This window comes from Xiphias gladius, chromosome 18, assembly GCF_016859285.1.
Source record: "Xiphias gladius isolate SHS-SW01 ecotype Sanya breed wild chromosome 18, ASM1685928v1, whole genome shotgun sequence".
In the NCBI taxonomy this organism is placed as follows: domain Eukaryota; kingdom Metazoa; phylum Chordata; class Actinopteri; order Istiophoriformes; family Xiphiidae; genus Xiphias; species Xiphias gladius.
This window is the reverse complement of record NC_053417.1, coordinates 6416952-6438071: the sequence shown is the minus strand read 5'-3', so window position 1 is coordinate 6438071 and position 21120 is coordinate 6416952. Positions and strand designations below refer to the sequence as shown.

Here is a 21120-nt window from a genome sequence, read left to right as displayed (position 1 = left end):
TTACTGAACATGCACTCGCTTTATTTCATATTATACAGTCATATATACAGAGTGGATTAGAGGCTTGTAGTAGAGAACTGAGGCTTTTGAATGATTGATGAACACTGGGCCAGAGCATCGGAATAAGAGAACTAACGTGGGATAGGAATACAGCACTGCTCTTCCCAAAATGCATTTTGCACCAAGATCCCATTTCTTCTATTCATTTATAGTCCAGATTCAGAGGCAGACCGAATCAGATTTTTTTATTCAATAGCAAAGATTTGATTTTGTTGTGGCTTTCCAAACAGGTGGTGTCCAACGATACAGTGGAACCATGCGATTAATTTCTCTCAGCCTGAACAGCCATGAATGGATCGAACTTGTAGCACAGGGGATGAATAAAAATCACATTTTCTGTTGTTCATAAACTCAAAACTGCTGCGGAGAAAATACAGCCTGTGATGTGCTATGTTTGAATTGCTTGATTGTTGTAGCAATACCACACTTTCCACATGACCACTGTATTTACTCCAACTGAAATGAGAAGAGGATGTACTGTATCTGTCCTTGATGATTACTGCTGCTCTGGGTCTTTGATTCCTGCTGAAGAAAGCATGTTTCATTCTTCCCGCAAGTCAACATGTAATATCTTGCTGAATTTTGGGTGCATTTTGGGTGCTTTGCACCATATTCTTGTCCATTATTTGAATGCACAAAAAGATGTCATGAAGCTTGTGCTCTAGCTAAAAAGCTAAGGACAAGATTTCTAAGGAAAGAATTACTGACGGTCAAGTTTCATTCACTGCACTCTCAGAATAAAAGGAACATTTTCTTTTACTGGGGACAGACCCAGTTTCAAAAGGTATAACACTTTTTTCTGAGGGTGTATGAAATGACAGAGTAAGGCAGTGGAACAAGAACACCAATTGGCCACAACAGTAAAACCAGTTACTGATTTTATTGTTGTGGCCGGTTGGTGTATGAGGGTGAAAGCAGATTGTGACATTTACAGTATTTTAAGTACAAGAGTGGAACAGAGCATGGGTTAATAGTATGGCAAGAGTCTTTGTTGGTGCTGAGACCACAAATATTGGAGCTGCCTAGATCTACATGTCAGCCCCCCCCCCCAGCTGAATGTCTTGAAGCCAGGCTTTACAGACAGTGAGCAGTGCAATCCAGACCCATGCACAGCAAGAAAAAGCTACATTCCCTGCAGTGTTTACAGCACTGTGCTCCGAATAAGCCATACTGTGCATTTCTAGAGATTCTGGATTTGTGCACAGGCCTAAACTGTGTGGGGAAATATAGCTTTTTTATGCTGTGATACACATCATGTAATGCAATCCTCATGTAATCTATCACTCAGGTGTACTGAGCCAAAATCTACAGCGCACAGCTCGGTTCGTTGGTGCAGTCATTGTGGCTGTGGTTACTGTCCACATCCCTCTTCTTCAGCTCTCTGCCTGCCTTGTGCTGCTGACTGCTGCTGCTGTGGCTGTGGCCGTGGTGAGCCGGCGACGAAGGCCGCTTGCCGTGCTCCTGGTGGTGCCCGTGATTCTGGCGATGGCCGTGAGCGTGCTCTCTGGTGCCGGCGTGAGACTCCACGTCGTCCCCGTCAGCGAAGCCCACTCCTCTCTTGGTGTCGTCCGCGGCCTCAAAGTTGTCGTTGTGGTTGCTGTCGATGATGTCGCTCTCCGGCACCACCTGCAGGTAGGCCCGGACGCGGTGGTGGCGAGCACCTGCGTCGTCGCTGAAGTCAATGACACTGCATTCGTAGGTGCCCTCGTCAGACGGCTTGACTCGGGAGAGGCGGAGTTTATGGGAGATGTTGCTTCCTACAACCTTCACAACCTGGCAAAGACAGACAAAAAAAGGAGAAGAAATTATGGTGAGATTGTAAAAGAAACCATACTCTCTCTACAAGCTAATGCAACTGTTGCTGCTCACTATAGAAGCTTGATGTCACTCTTCTTCTACTGTTAACCACTTGCTCACCTAGTTTTAGAGAAAACTGCAGTGTAAAACTCGGCCAGACACTAGCAAGTGTCGAGTGAATCCACAACATCACATCAAACGTCATTTCAAGCCAGGAAGTAACCCAGGGTTTTAATCAGGAGGTGGGGTTACGGGATTTAGGTATCATACTGCCAGGTGATGGGAAGCTGATTTGTAGGGTATACAAGCTACTTGGATGTAGGCTACTAGGCGATCTGTAACTATAGTGCATCATTTTTAATGTAACATATTTAACATGCCATATCTGTTAGCAGGCATCGAGGGCTAATGTGGGCTGCCTCTGTAACTTGTGTTACAACTTGTAGTCGGGGAATATGACTTGGCCTGAAAACAAAATACAGTCAAAAGATTTTTTTGTTATGCTTTAATCCCTGTGGGGGGTGAGTGGACAGGAAGGAGACTTGAGGGGAAGAGGAGCGAAGGAGATAGAGGAGGAAAGGTAAAGAAATGATTACAGAGCCTGCCAATTTATTATTCTAAGCAAAAAAATTCAAAAATGAGGCAAGCAATGGGAATCTGTTAACTAAAGCATTTGATCTAATAGTGTGCTGTTTATTATTAAAGACCATTTTCTTTATTAAGTGTTCCATAGTTTACCATAACTTCACTCACCACTGTAGGCTACCGTGTGATTTTCTGACACGGTGTACAACGTTAGTTAGTTAGTACCCAATTTTTTCAGTCGGCCTTCCCTATAATTTATTACAGTCCAGCAGTTACCATGGTCAAAATACATGTAACCACGACCGTCCCCCTAATTATCTCATCTATAAAACATTGGATATTTTAATGCTATATTGTCCCCCCCCCAACTGGAAAATGTCCCTGCTGTTCATTTCAGAAATCTGGTAACCTGAAGCTACTGCTCATACCAGACCAAGAAAAGCGGTAGTGGCCTAAGTGTACTGATTGAAGCCAGGTTCCATTTTATTGATCAGGGGTTCAACTTTTCATTTGGAAGTGGAGGAATGGGCTGTTTCCTCTTTAAAAAAAAGGATGTACTCTTGCTTTAAGCTAGAACCATGAAAATTCTCACACAATCTAACACAGCTAACACTGCACTTCACAGACAGACCTGGCAGAGTACAGAATACGGCTGTGCATTGAAGTACTGCAGGAACATTACTAATACTAACCATTAAAATATCAACTGAAATGCTGTTTAGCTTTTTCTCTCTACATTTTCTTAGATGTCCTTCTGTCCCTTCCTGCGTTTCTCCCTGTCTGCCTTCCAGCTTGTCTTTTCCAGCCTGACATCCCTCAAAGTCTTTATTGTATCTGTAGCTGAAGATGAGCCTTCGAAATGAAATACCTGTAGAATTATTAAAAACAGTCCTTTTCCTCCACAACACACACAATCACCTATTGGTACTTTCTCACAGATGCTCCGTCATTCAGTCTTCATGCCATGAGAGCGAGTGAGTGGTAATGAGAGCAGCGGGTGCACTTGCTGACTCAGTCATGCATCTACTAGCTACAATTTGCCCACTTCCACGCGCTGTGGACATTGTCTTTGTCATTGTCCTTTTGCTCATTTTGCTGCCTATTATTACTGTACAGGATAAAAAACAGCTTCTAGGCACATTTGATTCATCACATTAGTTGCCATTGTTTAGTTTGCTCATAGTCTGTGATCTTTACTTTAATGCGCCTAAATCATGTTATTTCCTGTGCTGTGATACGCTGTGATACACCTAAATGGCAGTATGGACCAGGAAATTAGACCTGAATCACGTCACCTTAAAAACTTTACTGTCACATTCTTGTCATTTCATGTAGGATATCTGCAATAGCCAGGAAAGGGGTTAGTCTGATGTTTAACGCTGAAACAAAAATCAGGCAAGCAAAAAAAAAAAAATCATGCAACATGATTTGCTAAAGATAATGTCAAGTAGAGAGAAGTAAAGGGTCTGTAACCATTTGGACATTTTGGAATATATGCTTTTTTTTTTGCTTTTTTCCGGAGAGTTAGATGAGAAGACTGATACCACTCTCATGTTTGTCTGTTCAGTAAGAAGCTACAGCTGGGAGGCTGTTGGCTTAGCTTAGCATAAAAAAAACTGGAAACAGGAGGAAACAGCTGGCCCAGCTCTGTCCATAGTTTAAAAACATATCCACATACCAGCACCTCTACATGTCTGAATAATTAACATGTTATGACTTGTTTGTTAATCTGTTGTGGTTTAGGATCCCAGACCTATTTTTAGCTGGGAACAGTGACTTTCTTTCGTCTGCCTTTTCGTCATGTGCGGTTGCAAGGCAAACAACGAAAACTCCAGACACTGCTTCCAGGGAGGAGACGGTTTTGCACATAATCTCCAGTAAAACCACACCTTGTCACTGTTATACTTTTGTACAAGGTAAACAAACAAGGCCTAAAGAGTTAAATGGTGAGCTTAAGAGGTGCTAGTAAGTGAATTTTGTTACTGCCTGAGAGAGCCAGTCTAGCTGTTTCCAGGCTTTATGCTAAAACAAAACAATATCAGTGACACAGACCGTACACACGAGACTGTTATCAGTCTTCTCATCTAACCCTCAGCAAGAAAAGCAAATAAGCATATTTCCCAAAATGTCAAACTATTCCCTTAATGGTGTTAGCATCGTCCTTGCATGCAAATTCAGTCAAACACAAGATATCTCTGCACTTGCCAGTTACAACCCACTGAACAATTTTACAGTGATTATCCGTTTCAATACATATAAAACGTCTATAGCTGCCTATTATAAATTAGGCTTTGCTGTGTTTGAAAGAGAAAATAGCTCGGCATATATGTGGATAGATACATACTTTACAGAGAAAGAACGAAAGATCGGGCATAGATGTGATGCTGGAATCACTTAACTAGTGTGGCCTGGATACACTCCACGGCTGCGCCTACTCCCTGCCACTCACTCACACAAACTCTGACAAAGGCATTGCTTAACAAATTCTATTTGTGGCCTTGAAAGTATGAAGAGAGTACATCTTGACGGTAAAAGCTCTCCAGGTTCACAGAGCAACACTGTTGAGATGATTGGGCCATCTTGAGGTATGACGCACCAAGATATAAATACGACTTCATTTATCACCCACCTTCCTCTCTGTAACGCCAGTAAAGTTGAATTGTGTGTGTATGTGTGCCGGAGACAGTCCCTGCATGTGTGTTAGTGACTGTACGTAAAAGCTTAACACCTTATGCTGTTTTGTAGCTCTATTCATCAGTTTGTGTTGGCACACATGTGTGAGTATTTACCAAGTTTTTGTTTGACTGTATGAATGTGGGTCAACATCTATTATATACAGAAAGCTCATAATGATTTTCCAGCCGTACAGCCTGCAGTGTTAGCTCCACCCACACAAACACACACATACATACACACACTAAGTCACCCAAAGCACAGCTGGTGCTTTCATTACAGCGAATCAGCAGCAGCTAGTTTTTTGTGTGCGTCTGTCTCTTCACACACAAAGATATATACCTTATATATGTACTTTACTACCTTTATATGCACTTCTTTTACACACATTTATTTCCTGCTTATACATAAAATGCTTTTAAGACCAAATATCATATGATTAACCAGCAGGATTTGTTGCTCAATTTTGTAATTGGGAAGTTGGCGGAGAGAGACATAGCAAGGGGAATAGGTTGGTGTGGAGACAATTCGCAGTAGTTCCTACATTCATCTCACTTTTGCAGTTAGAAGGAAACAGTCCAAATTTTGAGTCACTATATGGTTGTGCTGTGTTTCTCAGTAAAAAAAAGGCCCTCACTGCTTGTTGTGCTAAACTATTCGCATGGCTGAGTTATCCAAAGTCTTTATGAATATTAGAGGAGATATAAAAAGTTCTGCAGACTTCCCAGCCTATGACCCTCACTGTTTATTATTGGGATTTGGTGTTGGCGTCATAAAGATGCAGTGGCATTTATGAGAATCTGAAGATGATGCACAGCAGGCTGTGCCCCCTTGATGAGGACACTTAACAACCCCCGAGCACCAGCGCTGCCTGGTCTTTGGCTGATCCTATGATTCTACAAACCCATCACGAATTAAGTGAACATGTTGATGTTTCTGTTGTCTGGAGCATTCACTGCACCGGGAGCTTCCCTGACTGAAAATCAGATCCTTGTGCAACATCAGCGGATCGTCCGGAACAAGAAATTTAAATGTTATCATAAGGGTTTTGTGCTTCATTTCATCATATAACACCAAGGCAAACATGAGGCTTCTCTCAGACAATGACAGCAGATAGCGGTTAACTCACACTTATCTTTGTAGCATCCTGTGGCATCTCCTCCTCTGGAGCCACCTATGAAAAAAACAAAAAAACAAACAGAAACAAACCAGAGATAGGATTTAATCTTAATCCTTTTAATAAATCATTATATTATATTACGTGACCTGTTCTCATCACCCTCCGTATGCAGCCAACACCAAACAGTAGACAAAGTTACCAAGTGGCTAGTGAACATAGTCGAACATCTAACAGCTGTTTTTTCTATCTTTTCTGTTAAAATGAGATATGAAAATTGTTTGCTACCACATTAGTCAGAAAAGTATGATAATCCAAGGAAATGTGTGGCTGCCTGCTCATGTTGACAATTTACTGCTCCCCAGTGGCCAAAAATTAATTAATGCTGCTTTAAAGATATAAATCCAATCTCAAATGTGAAATAACAGGAGATACATAGCTGTATTTTAAAGGATAATTGCTGAAGGGGTAAGAAACACAAGCAGCCAGACAATATTAAAGGTTGTAAATAAACAACATATTTTTTTGAAATAAAAACAAAAGTGAATGCAATTGTTAGTAATAATCCCTCATTGCACACAAAAACGGTGTGCTCCACAATTACGGTCAGTACTTTACTAACCAGGGAGGCTGTTAGTTACCTGTGATAGACATTTACAACTGACACTTTGACACAATAATTTTAACCTTAATTCTCTTGTCTTATCATAAAAGACCGTAAAGATCCTTTAAGCAAAAGACTCGAAGTAGAAGCTGCTGGTGTACACAAATATTTCACATCACATGCCAGAGTTCCTGTTATGAACCCACTTCATTGGTTGTCCAGGGCTGTCTGTCTGTCCAGTCGAGGTGGTTCCTGATGTACCACCACTGGATCTCCAGTGAATACGAGGGCATTCCTGCCCCTCTGAAGGAGCAGGCCATCTCCACATCCTGACCTCTCTGGGCAGTCATATCATGAGGCACCTCAGTGAACATGGCTGGATGGACACAGAATGAGAAACAGTTAACAAAATGCTTTTAGTTGATGACTTTTAGTGCAGTTACATAAGTTTTTGAAAGCTGATACCAATATTTTTGGGTTCAGCCTAGTAGAAACTGATCTCCAAAATCTTTAACTCTGGCAAATTATATGCCAAAAGTATTGAAATTTAATGTTTCTCCAAAAATTTAATTCTTTGCAAGGTAGGATATCCTGTGAAGCAACACCATAGATCAAGGCTATGGTGTTGCTTCAGAGGATTTCTCATTTGAACCTGTAAAACTAGTTTTAGCAGCTCCTCAACCAAAAAAAAAAAGCTAAAATATAAAATTGGCTCAGAAAATACTGACATGCTTGTTAGTTTGTTATATTCCAAAAGGGTCCCTTTTTTTTCCATCTTTTTGGTTAATTTTTTTTGGAAACTATAAAGAATGTTTGGAGGCTTCAAGAATGTCATTTTCAGAAGGTTAGCTTAGCAATTTTCTTATGTTATTTTTTTCCTGCTCGCATTTTTTTTGTTTAACCAAACGAAAAAGCAGAAAAGGATTGTTTGACTTTTTGGGAAAAAAAAAACTATTTGCTTTGTTGACAAGAGTTATTTAGCTTACATGTCTGTACACTAAAGCTGTAGAAAGGAGTGGTTAGCTTAGCTTAGGACAAAGACTGGGGGCGGCAGGGAATAGCTAGCCTATGTCTCTCAAAAGGTAACACAGTCCACCTCCCAGCACCTCTAAAGCTCCCTAACCAACATGTTATATCTTGTTTGTTTGATTCATACAAACGAGGGGCTATGTGCTGGACATTGGATTTTTGGTAGGTTGATTTTTTTAATTTTTGGGCAGAGCCAAGCCAGCTGTTTACGCCAGCTTTTTGTCTGTGTGCTAAGGTAAGCTAACGCCTGCTGGCTTTGGCTTCATATTTAACAGACATGAGAGTGGTATCAGTCTTCTCATCGAACTCTCAGCAAGAAAGTGAATAAGTGCATTTCCCAAAATGTCGAACTCTACCTTTAGAAAAGTCAGCTGGGGAAAGTTCACTTCAGATTAAGGGCTGTCACCATTATTGGTGATTTTATTATCTCAAATCACAAGTTTCCATTGATTCTAGTTTGGCTAGAAAAGTTCACCTACATTTCCCTCAGGTAAATGTAACAAGAAGCATTGATCCAGTCGGACGGAAAGCAGACGTAAAGTTTGCCGCAACACATATGCCTCAAACAGACTCAGCAAAATACACAAGCTTAATTTTGTCGCCAGAAAATGCCAGTAGCAAAGCCTACAAAACCCGAACCAGACGTAGCATTTCAAAAAAAAGAATTCTAGGAGTCAGACCTCAGCAGAGTTTTGGACAGGGAACCAAACAGAAACCATGAAACCCTTTACATATTGTAGCAATATTAACCCAGCTGGCTGGCTAACATGTCTCGATGACTCCTGCATAGAAAAAATTATATTTTATCTCTAGAAAACCTAACATCAGTTTAACTGTATAGTGCTGCGTACTGTTATGTTATATAGTACTATACTATTATTAACACTATGCTCACACACAGCTTAGAGCCTATAGTATTGGTGCTTGCTAATAAAAAGTCTTTTTTGCGGAGTCTTATTTCCTACCAATACCAAATCTGAAAAGTGTGAAGATTCAGGTGCTGTAGGAGTAAAATTTAAACCCATATTTTGAACACTTTGGTCTTAATCAAGCTGCACAATAGCATTAAAACAAACACCAACAGACCATTGGCACTTGAGGGACGAATAAAGTCTTTTGAATTGACGTAAACTGAAATTTAGTTTAATGGGAGCTATATTCAGTAGCATTTTTAAAAAGGGATAGTTGTATTTACTGGACATATTTTTACTGGTAAATTAATTTTACAGCACTTTAAAAAAACAAATTTAAAAAAAAGAACTTGTTACATAGAGAATAAAGTTGTGAATTTCCAAATTTGCAATGTTCCACTAGACCCACGGCCTGGTAATTACGTCACTTAAATTAGACCAATGAAATATATGCAGGTGTAAATATTGTAACCCATGCTAAAACTTCATCGCTTGTTCAGTTAGCACAAAACTGGACATGTTCATCACAGACCTTTACTTTAAATGGAAATTCCATGAATATACATTGATCCGCCACAACCAGATGCCAGTTTTAATGTTGTGGCTGATTGGTGGAATTAGCCTACCATCAACCTGGTCAACTATTTGTTACCATTAAGGAGATTTATCAGAACACATTTTTAAGCAATATTTACCCTTTGCCAGTTGGTTCAGAGTGATAAAGCTGGAACATTTTGACTTAGCATGTTGACAAGGAGCATCCAAACGCACCATTAGTTTCTGCCTTTGTGAGTCAATGCATCTCATTATGGGAGAAAGCTCAGCTTGAAGCTCTGGGCTTCATATCTTCACAGGATGTGACGTCTGAACTGGGACACATCTGGAGTGTGCCAACAACTAGACTGACAGATGCCATGCTTGGAAAGGCTCAAGCTGGATGGTCAGTTATCTTTTTGTGGATACTGTTATCCAAATCGTATTACAGTACCATGAGTATACTGAATTTTTTTGGCAACTAATAAATGACATGCTCTGATCGGTGAGCCCTGTGTGAACAAATTCTCTAACTTGAAAAACTTTTATTCTCTTTTCCTTTTTATATCTTCCTTCAACATACAGTAAATGGGAACTTTTCAGGCAGAGTATTCTCCTCACCCAAACTTAAAACCACAGTTCAAATGGAACATTGAAAGTGAGCCTTTTCTTTTGAGTGGAACTCGGCAGGTCACTCTTTAATACTAGAAGACAACTTTTTTGGAATTTGACTGCCCTTATTTTTCACACGTAAAGGGAGACAATATAATTTTAGCTAAACTAGTGGAAATTACAGCATGATGGTAATGTGGTACTGTGAATTTCTCTTCATTTACCAATAGGTTTGTTTTTAATGAAATAGTGGTTTGACAAAAAGAAAGCTAAACCAAAATAAAATCTTACTTCAAGTTCAACTTTTTCTGGAGCTTACAAGCTTTCAGTTACATCTCACAGTCCTCTTTAGCAAGTGCTGTTTGATCAGATAAGCTTTTTTCAGAGCACCAGAAAGAGGTGCAGTTAAAAGCTTACCAGAAAGCTTTTGACAAAATTACTTCTAGTTTTATGTTTTTCATAAAGCCCATGAAACTTTTAACGACTTAGCAATAGCACAAGACTCATAAAGACTCATAAAATCATAAAACTAACTGAGGAATATCTCCCTAGAGTTTGTTAACATTAGCTAACATCAGCCACCCTAAGCTACTGGTCATACCAGACCAATTGGGGCTGTAGTAGTAAAACTATAGAGAGTATCGAATTAAGCAAAAGTGCATTTTATTGCTGACAATTTTTATATTTTATTGCTGACGAAGTTTTCATTTGTAAGAGACAAATTGTGTTTTGTTTTGTTTTTTTTTCAAAAATGACAGTCTTGTCTTAATATTATATAATCACCCATGTTGGCCTGGTTTTATATGTCATTAAAATAAAAAATTGAAATCCTCCTTTCCCCTCTTCTCTTGCCTTTCATTGTAGCTCCTCACTGAAACCCAGGCTAAATTTCTTTGAGCATTACTAGCTTGACCACACTAGCAGGGGCAGCTCTGATAAAGATAAAATACAGGAAGGAGATATAGTACTTGAAGAATTAATTTACAAAAACAATTCTTAATATTTAAATGAATTATAAAATGTAGAAGGAAAATCAAATGCCATTCTAGATTTCATATAACATGGCTAAACCTTCCTCACATCAGAGATGGATGACATTAACCATTAGGTTTTTTAAGGAAAGGCAATTACTGGCTCCATAAATCACCTTGTGTCAATAATAGCGAGTTACACTTTCAATACTGTGAATGGCACTATATTTTCCACTTGTCATGTGGGAATTCATCATAGAACAACTAAGTCAGGTTGTGTTTTCCAAATCCTGAGTCACAGATGAAGAGTTTTACTCCATCACGTGGTTTCCTGGTTCCTTAAACTAAAATCCACAGTTTAATGTTTAATGTTAATGTTTTCCCTGACAGAAGCTTGACACCTCAGAGGTTTTCCTGTCTGTGTATTTAATTATTGAGCTATTCAAAAGCAAACTCCTTCTGCAAACTTTTAAATTTCTTAATTTTTGTCAAATGCCCCTACTCATAGATTTGTCTGACTTATTCAGTCAATAAGAATGAGTCAAACCTATGCCAACTAAGTGCCGATTTTCGTCTGGGCTCAAAGATTAACCACGGCTGTTCAACCAGTGAGTCTGTGCTATGGATCTGTCCTGCATTACGAGAGTAGTACAAGCCTCAAGTCATACATCCCGCTTGTACATTGATCAAATCTGCTTGTATTTTTCATTTGTGAAACCCAAAACGCACCAGGTATCGATTTGACATTACACAGCCGGAGCTAGCAACAATGCCCACAGCCCCTCTCTTGTAGAAAATATTCAGAGCTGGGACATAAAAACTGCTATGTAAGAGACAGAGCCTCTAAAATTGCTCTCAGCAATGATAATCTGTCTTTTCCCACTTAGCTGAGAAGCCAAGAACTCAAAATCCATGCATACTTCCGGCCTAATGCTTTGCACATTTGGAGACCACAAGAATATGATGTGATAGTCATCAGTAGTCCATTATAATGTAGGGGAGATCACTTTCACCTAGCAATTTACAGAATCCACATGGCAGACGCTAATCTGACCACATGAGATCTGTTTCTCAGTCTGTCCCTTTCAGTGAAAATGTTATTTCTTCATTTCAATAACTTCCACACCTTCTGGATACTCTAAAAACTGATTTTACTGCATAATTGAGACAAATTAAAAGAAAATCTCACAGATTCCCTCTTCAAATTAAATTATCTTCTGCTACTCGGCAAATCTCTGTATTCAACTGATTGTTGTGGGACAATGATTCTTAAAACAAGTGGCAATCTCATGCTGTATCTCCTAGCAACAGTCATCTCTAATCTGCACATTGCATTGCATTGTTGAGGCCATATAAGGCTGCAATGAGTTGGGTCCACTCACCCTCAAACATTACCATTATCTCCAAAGCAAACAGTGGAAGGCTCTTGGGTAATTGCTGCAAATCAGTGCTCGGAAGCTACAGTACAGCAGCCAAGTCAGGTTCCGACTCAACCCATTTACCACAGCGAGGAAGAGATGGACGGATAAATTAATGTGAGAGAAAGAGTGTTTACTAGACTGAGAAAAAGAGTGTGTGTTTGTGCAGGGAGCGAGAAAATAAATCATCAGCAGAGATTGAATTAATGAGCGGGTCGGTGTTTATGAGAGCGAGCCTCTGTGTGTTTGTGAGAGACTAATATATCGCAGGAATAAAGGGAGGAATTAATATGAGACTGTGCATGTGACAGAGAGAGGGGTGGAAGAAGAAGAAGAGGAAGGTGGAGGACAATGTGTGAGGTAGCAGATAGCTGTGGGCGGAGAAGCTGCAGGGACACGTGTTATCGTTTATATCTTTGAGAAATGGAATGTGGTAATTACAGCCGTAATAAAAGAGGAGCAGGACGTGCTACGCTGTGACCTTGTCTTACCTACCGGAACAGCCTACCTAAACTACCATCTTACTCCACTTAAGAGCCTGGCTTTCTGCGCTGCCAAAATTGCAAAAAGAACGTTGTTATGCTTAAAGAGCATCATTTCAAATAAAAAATATCACAAGAGTTATGGGAGTTGTATGAATCAATAGTTATACACGTTACATAGTGCACACAAGTTTGGATTAATGAGTGGGAGGGAAACAGCTGTGCCGGTCGACTGACAAATCAATGTACTATAGACTGCACATTTTGTCTTATCAAACACTGGGGTAAGAACATACTCAATATTTTTCATATTAACACTGAATCAAATAATTGTGTGTAATACGGAAGAGTTCGGTTGTAGTGGTGAATCTACAGAGAATTATCACAGGACTCTGCAGCTCTATGGACTGTTTGAGCCTCTTGAACGCATTGTTTTGGTTTTATGGATGCTACTTTTCCTTAACATTCAGTCTCACCGCCCTCATTTAACGTGTTTCCAGTAGATTTCAGGAAAAACCCAGAGGAATAAGAGTTTGCAGCTAGCTGGTGGAGAAACTCAAACATCTAGCAGCTGAAGGCCCAGATATTTATCTCAGGAGTTGTTAGAAACGAATTCAGAGCTAAAAGGAGAGTGAATATTGGACTTACATTCATTAGGTGGCCAATAACAAAGCTCCAAATTAATGCTAATGTTGTTCTGTGTCTGCTGGATGTGTAAGAAGACAATTGTGTGCCAGCATGTTCGCCATATCAACTTTATAAGGCAATAAAATGCCAGGGCTTTATGTCTGCAAGCTCGCTGTAGAGTTCAATTAGCTCAGCTTTAATATTGGTTGAATCCCTCTTAGATCCCAGTGTTTTGCAATAATGTTTAACTGGCATGCCTAAGGTTTTTGTTACACCTTAGATTTTCCAGCATTGAGTTAAAGGCCTATACTTCCATGCTCCAGTGCGCAGTAATTTGATAAAAAATAATAACAGTAATAGTATTGATAACCGGTAGTGGGCACTTGAAAACTGTAAGCAATTACTCATTCACATTGGCAAAGTGTATACATTACTCAGCAGCAAAAGTAATGCATTACTGTACTCATACTTTCCTTACTCAGCCCAGCTCAATCAAAGATGCCTTTAAACAACTTCAAATCCTCCACAACAACACTTTGCACGTTTTGTATTTAACACATATAGAAATAAAAAACAGTTATTATGGTTTAACAAGTAGGCAGCCCTACAGCTGATTCGTCCTACACCCTCCAACTCCAACTGAATGGAGGTGCAACTTACTTCAAGCCCCTGCACCAAGTAGGCACATCCCTGACCCGACTGTCTACTGAATGCAGAGAACCAAGCTAATATTAACCCTCCATTAAACTTCTAGTAAAACAGCAGTGTTGCTGGGATTAGTAACACTCCGCTGTCTTACGCCCTCCGTAAGAGTGTGTTACTGGGATTAGTAACTGTGATCAGTGAATTTCAAATTGTAATCCCTTACACTGCTAATTATTGAAAAAATAATGTGAGTGATGTAACTGCATATACAACAAAAAACACTGAAACAGGAACCCAAGCACTGGACAAGCGATCCAAAAACCTCTAGACATACGTGTACATAAATTAAGAATTAATTTAAAAAGTGGTCTGACTAAATGACAATAAACATTGGGAGTTAGGGGTAAGTTTGAACATTGCTCGATTATATCCTGTATTATGATGTTGATAAATCAATAATCGGTGTAAAAGTTTGAAACCCCACCACTGCGCTGCTGCTTCACTCCAATAATGAAGACACAAATTCACAGTTTACAGCATAGTAAAAAATGTCAAACTGATGCAATTAATATAAAGACAGCATCATAAAAGTGACATCTTATCCATATGCTATTTGTGGGCCTAATGATGATTATTGATTGGAGGCCATGACATAATTTACCCTTATTTTAATTATCTGCCACAGGGTTATCAACCAGATCATGGGAGACATATGGGCACTTCTATGAACTCTATTTGTTGCAAAATGGATCAAACATACAGAAGATGAAAGATGGAGGACCTCTGAGTACTACCACTGTAGTGACTTTGAGTTCAAGCTTGCACATTTTCAAAAACACGCAGAACACGTACATAAAACTTTTTAACTGCTCTCTTCGCCCCTTCTGCTCCTCCATGCCTCAGAAAAACTAAATTATATCACTTCGCCAGCGCTCATATGTTATTTCACACTTGCCTAACAAGGGTATTGAGAGACCCATCATGCATTTGCCTCTATGCATTTTCTGCGGGCTTGTATCACCCAAACTCACTCAGCATTCTCCTCTCAGTGCCACAACGCACTACTGCAACAGTAAGGTTTTTTTTATACATAAGGGCTCTAGCAACACCGAGCCTCTCCGTGCCTTTTCTGCTCTTGATCTGAATCCATCATGATCGGGCAGCCAGCGGCATCAGCCTCTGAATGTCAATGCTGTTCAGCGTGCAAGGTGGCTGGTGGTGCATGCAGGCTGCACACAGTACTCTCAAGAGCTTTTCAGCTTCTTGAAATGGCTCCATAACAGCTGAGGAAGTGGCCATGGCCTGGTGTGACTCACCAGCTATTATATGGTAATTAGGCCGATGTACACCGATCAGCCTCAACAGTTATTGCTATTAATGTTGTGGCTGAATGGTGTATGATATATATATACACATATACATATATACACGTATACATATATACACGTATATATATATATATATATATTGCATCTATTGTAAGTCTGATAAATGGGTAAAAGGAAAATTGAACAGTGGCAGCATCTTCTGTATCTCAGTGCGAATGTATGTGATGGTCAGTGCTTAAATTATGTGCAGCTGTACTTTTGAAGAGGATTGAATACCAGGAGTAATCCTTATAATGTCTTCATAGTACCTGGAATGTGCAAGTCAATACAGCAGGCATAGGACACTAGAAGTAACCCACATGGGATCAATGTTGTATTGTAGAAAAAAAAGACAAATACAGTATATTATATACGGGAATTCACTTTTATCATCCTCTTTCTCACAGGGATGTCAGAGGTCAGGCAGAGGATGCAATCAAGTCTGTAGACACATACTTACAAGATGGTTTCTCCAAGCGCTGCTATTACCTAACATCGTTCCATTTTCAGATTTAAAAATAAAGTTTCAGATATCCTTGTTTGAAGCAACTAAGAGTGCATACCCACTGGATCATGTTCACGTTCTCATCTAAGATTAGCAGATGGGAACTTTGTGTCCTCTGGAGTTTTCAGTAATACAGGCTTTGCATTTGGCATATGTCGTCATAATTTTTGACACTTTTCCCTCTGATACGGAGTATAACTTGTGTTTGCAGCTGATTCACCAGCAATTTTCTCAGTGCCTCCAGTAAATCGCAATTACAAATGCAGCTATAGTACTCAGTCATATTAACTTCAGTACTAATTATGAGTATATGTTGGCTCTAAAGGGTAACTTAACACCTGACCAGAAAAACTGAACAGTAGTGTTTTGCTGCCCTCCTCACAAGTTTCAAGTCCGTTCCCCATCTGGTTCGCGTGTGGTCAGAGGTGTGATCTTTTTGCACCTGTAACCACTCCCAACAGTGATGTCACGGTGTACTGACACACCCTGGAGTACACCGCTGCTGCTACTGCATAACTGGTGCCTGAAGTGGTGGCGCATCAAACGCTTTTATAAACACTGCTAATTTCAAGGAACAAAGTCTTACATATAGGACACATACAGTAACACGATACAAACTATGCCCTCAAGAATAAGTTAACACTAAACAGAAGCTGAACATGATGAAATTCACCAACACATCCAGCAGACTAGGAGCAACAATATCATCTGTATCGTTGGATTTCAAGCCTACTGAAAAATATAATACAACAATGATTCAATGAAATGAAAATGGATCAATGAAAACTGCGACTGAGGGGAGACTGAACCATACAGTAAATTTGCAGCCATAGAACCAAAGCAATGAGCTTTATGCTAAAGAGATGCATTTGTTCTTACTCTATGTCCATATGCGTTTGTGTCCAAAATATAATGATGTTTCTGTATTCTAAGTGCCACACAATATCACATGTATGTTCTGGCACCAGACTGTGTGTTTTGCATAACCGTGTTCATATTCATATTTTCTGCATGTGTATGTTTCTGTGCATCCACTTACACACTCACAAGGACATGCATATATGCAAATGAGGGTATTTGTGTATACGTGTGTGTGTGTGTTTGTTTGTGTGTGGATCTTCACCACCCGTGGTTTTGCCAGCTCCTCCACTTGAGCTGAGTTTCCTGCTGTTTTGGCCCAAATCCCAGCTGCCGGCCTGCCTCCCCACAGCGCAGGTCAGGTCATGTCTGTTTTCCCTCTTAATCAAATGAAAAAGGTTAAAAAGAGAACATGGGCTCCCGGGCCAAAGGGTTTAGCCAGAACACCAAGGACGAGTCATTTTTTCCCCCCTCTAACGCAAAACAATAAAGGTGCCACTTCTGCACATCAAATTATTACCACATCATCGCTTAACGATTACGTCCTCATAAAAACACAACGGGTGCCTAAAGTTCAGAGTAACAACGCCTTTGTAGTACAAAGCAGTTTGAGATGAATGTGCTTTAAACATCTCTTCCTTCGCCATGTGTCCAAGTGAGACATTGGCGGACGACGAGGTTCACTTGTTCCTTCAAGAGACTGCCAAAAATACAGTTTACGAATCACAATGTACTGAATAACCCAATATAGTCGTTAGTAACAGTAAAAGACCAGCTAATCGTGGTATTTGTAATCACAGAACAGTTTGACTGAGGGAAATATCTGAATATTACCTGGATCTTTTTTAGCATAACATACACCTTTACCACCTATAGCAGATCTAGAGGCAGCCAATCCCTGAGCAGGATTTACGGAACGGTATTCCTCAAACTCCAGTCTTTCCTCTCCATCATGACCAGGAATAATACAGGCACGTTGATCTGGCTTCTCCTCCATTAGGGGCCTTATTTTGTTCTGTACGACCACAGTTGTCTGGCTCAGAGCTGGAACAATGAGAAATTCAGGACAAGAGCCGGGGCTATTTCTGTCCTCTGTGCCATGCATAAAAAACACATGGAGCCTGTGAGGTGCTGTAAAATTTCTTCTTTCGTCATTGAGAACAGAGAGAATCACGGCTAAAGCCAAACATCTTCAATTTAGTTATAAATGATCAACATTTGGCGCCGATGAAGATGGGTAATCATGGGGAAAAAAAACAAACAAATGAATAATTAAATGTTGTTAGTTGATAACACAATGCAGTCTTACACATCCACCTACAGCAAACAAAGATGGACTATTTAGCTCTTTATTTGTTGGATTACCCTCCATATCTTTACCATATTTCCTGCTGCTGCAACAATTCAAATCCCCTCAGCGTTTTTTTTAAATGTTGTGTTGTCTAATCATTGGCAAAGTCATGTACAGTGTACTCTGGACATACTGAAAGGTGGGAAAAGGTATCCATTAACCTTTGCTAATGCCCATGCAGAAAGATTGCTCTTACATGCATATACCAATTTTGGCACACATTAATGGGTTTATATGTACACTGTAGACAGGAGCTGCTTGGACTGAGTGAAATGTGTAGGTTGTAAAAATAAATCTTAAAATAGTAGGGAAACAAAAATCCAAATATGAGGAAAGAGGGGAAAGAAAGTGCCAAACTGGAAATGAGCGAATAAGAAATAGCTAGTGGGTGAGGATGGTCACTGAGGCAGGGAAGAAGCTGACATTTAGAGAGCCAACATGTTGGTGAAAGCCAGACTGTGGGCTACAACAGCAACAGTCTGGAAATGGAGACAGTCTTGAGACAATAAAACACAGCTCCCCACTTCTTCTCACTGCAGCCACAGCGCCCAGCTGTGATGTGGGATATAAAGTATACAGAATGTACGAAATATCAGCAGCAACTGAATAGATCTTAAAGCTATAATTCTTTTCTTTTCAGCCAGTTTCGTGGATTTAAATGCATCAACAAAGAAATGGACGATACCAAAATACACATAAAGCTGCACTAATAATGTTTTTATAGTAAAAATGTATCAAATGTCACTCTATAATATGAAAGTGGTCTCTCATAGTAAACCACAGAGACTTAAAAAAAAACACTAGCCTCTTATCATACAACTTCTCATTTGGTTAAACATGTGTTTGTTGAAAAAACATGGCACTACTGTAGCATCATCAATACATCTTGTGTTGGAGTACACCAAAGTTAAATAACTACGGTTGGTAGGTATATACTGTATATCATAAATAGATAATATTTTCTTTAATGCTGTATACTTTGTATTCTTATAGTTGTGGTTATTGATGGAGATGATGACAGTGATGCTTGCAACAATGATGAGAAAAATACAAATGGTATTAATAATGATACATTTATAATACAGATTTGTTCTCTGGGTTATTTTAAGGGCTGTACTAGACTTTTAGGCGACTGGTCAACTTACCAATTATGTTCTGTCTATTCAACCCACCTGATCAACCATCCTGATAGGTTTAGACGGGTCATTAAGAAGCCATTCAGTCGTAGTACTGCCACAGTTTCTCACGTTCTTCTGCTTTTGGATTGTTACTGTCAGCTGTACTTTGCGTACGTACGTTTACATTCAAAACTGTACACGGGATATCTGCTGAACAAGTCAACAAACTAATCATCAATTATGAAACTATTTACTATACACCCACTGTCAAACCATGAAATTGCCAGATACATTATTTTCCAGTTCTAAGATTTTGTAAATTGTATTATTATTTTTTTATTTACTAACTTGCTGTGCACCTCTGTGGGCTACCGTGGCTACTGTTTGACCCTGGTCACTTTATGTTTTTACAACTTGTTTTATGCCTTCAGTGTGGCCATATTACAGTATGTCCTGAGGATTCTTGTAGGGCTGCATCTAATGATTACTTTCATTATTAAATATTCCTCTGATTTTTTTTTTGTTGATTAACTGACTAGTTGTTTATCTATAAAATCTGAGGAAAACTAACAAATATACTTCACAATTTCCCAGAGGCCAAGTTTACTTGTAGTCCAAAACTCAAAGACATCAAACTAACAATGATGTAAAAGAAATATCAAAACATATAAAATATTTATAGTTCAAAAAATGAAACCCACAAATGTGATGTGATTTTGATAAATGATTTCATCATTTATCAAAATTGTCAGTGAATCTTGAACCATGCCACCATGCCAAAATTTAAAAAAAAACCCAAATCATCTTTTCACCTCTCAGATTTATTTTCTGACCCTTTGGGGAGGCCTGATCCCCCAAGCTGGAAACCACATGTGTTTTTGAAAAAAAGAAAGAAACTCCACCTAAACTCAACCAAACTGGACTTCTCAGTAGATTGAGAAACACAGTAAGAATTTCTGAGGCATTTCTGACCCATGCCTCTGCAACAGTGCATCTATCTTCCTGCACTACTGAACGTCTCTGTTTCTCACTCTGCTCATTTCCATCCAGACTTGCCAGGCAGCTCCGCAGAAATAATTAGCAACTAACAAGTCTCTCACATGGCCTCATAACAAGCCTCATACTCTAATAATGAGCCTCTACATAGTTCTGTGGTAAACAGCTGCCATCAGTTACACAGAGAGCCCGCCGGAAGCCTTAGGCCCGAGCAAACCCAAAGACAAACCAGCCTGAGCAAACAGAATCCATGAGATTGTTTTGTCTCTTTGGAACATGTTTGGGCTTTTTGAGGATCTTTTAATGAGAAAGCATAAATGAATTCTCTGTCGTATGGCACAGTTGGAATATGCTCTGCCTGTTCCTTATTCATAAGTCTACAATACTTCACAACTTTCATCATCAATCCAAACAACAGAATGAAATAATGTGCTTCCACAGCATAATAAATGTAAAATAGTTTGGGGGTAGGGGAATTGAGAGATGCAGTTTCAAAACATTACAAAAAAACAGACCTCTCTGAAAAGCAGCCAGCTTTTCTCTCCAAAGCCAACCTAATAGCCCTTTTCACACTTGTGGAAAGGCAGTTAATCCTACCCATCCCGCTATTTGTCATGCACTTAACACGGTTTTCCAAGTGGTAAAGATAATATGAGCAGTTTGAGTAACAAATTTGAGAGGATCAAAGGAACCTTCTATGTAAATACAGAAAATCTATTCTCATTTTTGAAGAATTAACCTATTTCCATGTACCCGTGTATGGTGAAACATGACTGTAACAGTGACGTAACCTTTGATCTATTATCTGTGATCTGTCATCATAAATCTCTTGCTCTTCCTGCTTCACTCTAAAAAACAAA

General features: G+C 39.5%; 1 protein-coding gene across 1 annotated transcript in view; it reads right to left on the bottom strand.

Moving 5' to 3' along the window:
* Positions 1-21120, bottom strand: part of LOC120803997 (V-set and transmembrane domain-containing protein 2-like protein) — a 46990-nt gene continuing 25870 nt past the window's right edge. The window contains exons 2-4 of the mRNA XM_040153091.1: positions 7043-7212; positions 6245-6289; positions 1-1833 (exon numbers count right to left, since the gene is read on the bottom strand). Of these exons, the coding sequence (XP_040009025.1) occupies positions 1366-1833; positions 6245-6289; positions 7043-7212 (683 nt within the window). The 3' untranslated portion in view covers positions 1-1365. The remainder of the gene's footprint in view (positions 1834-6244; positions 6290-7042; positions 7213-21120) is intronic.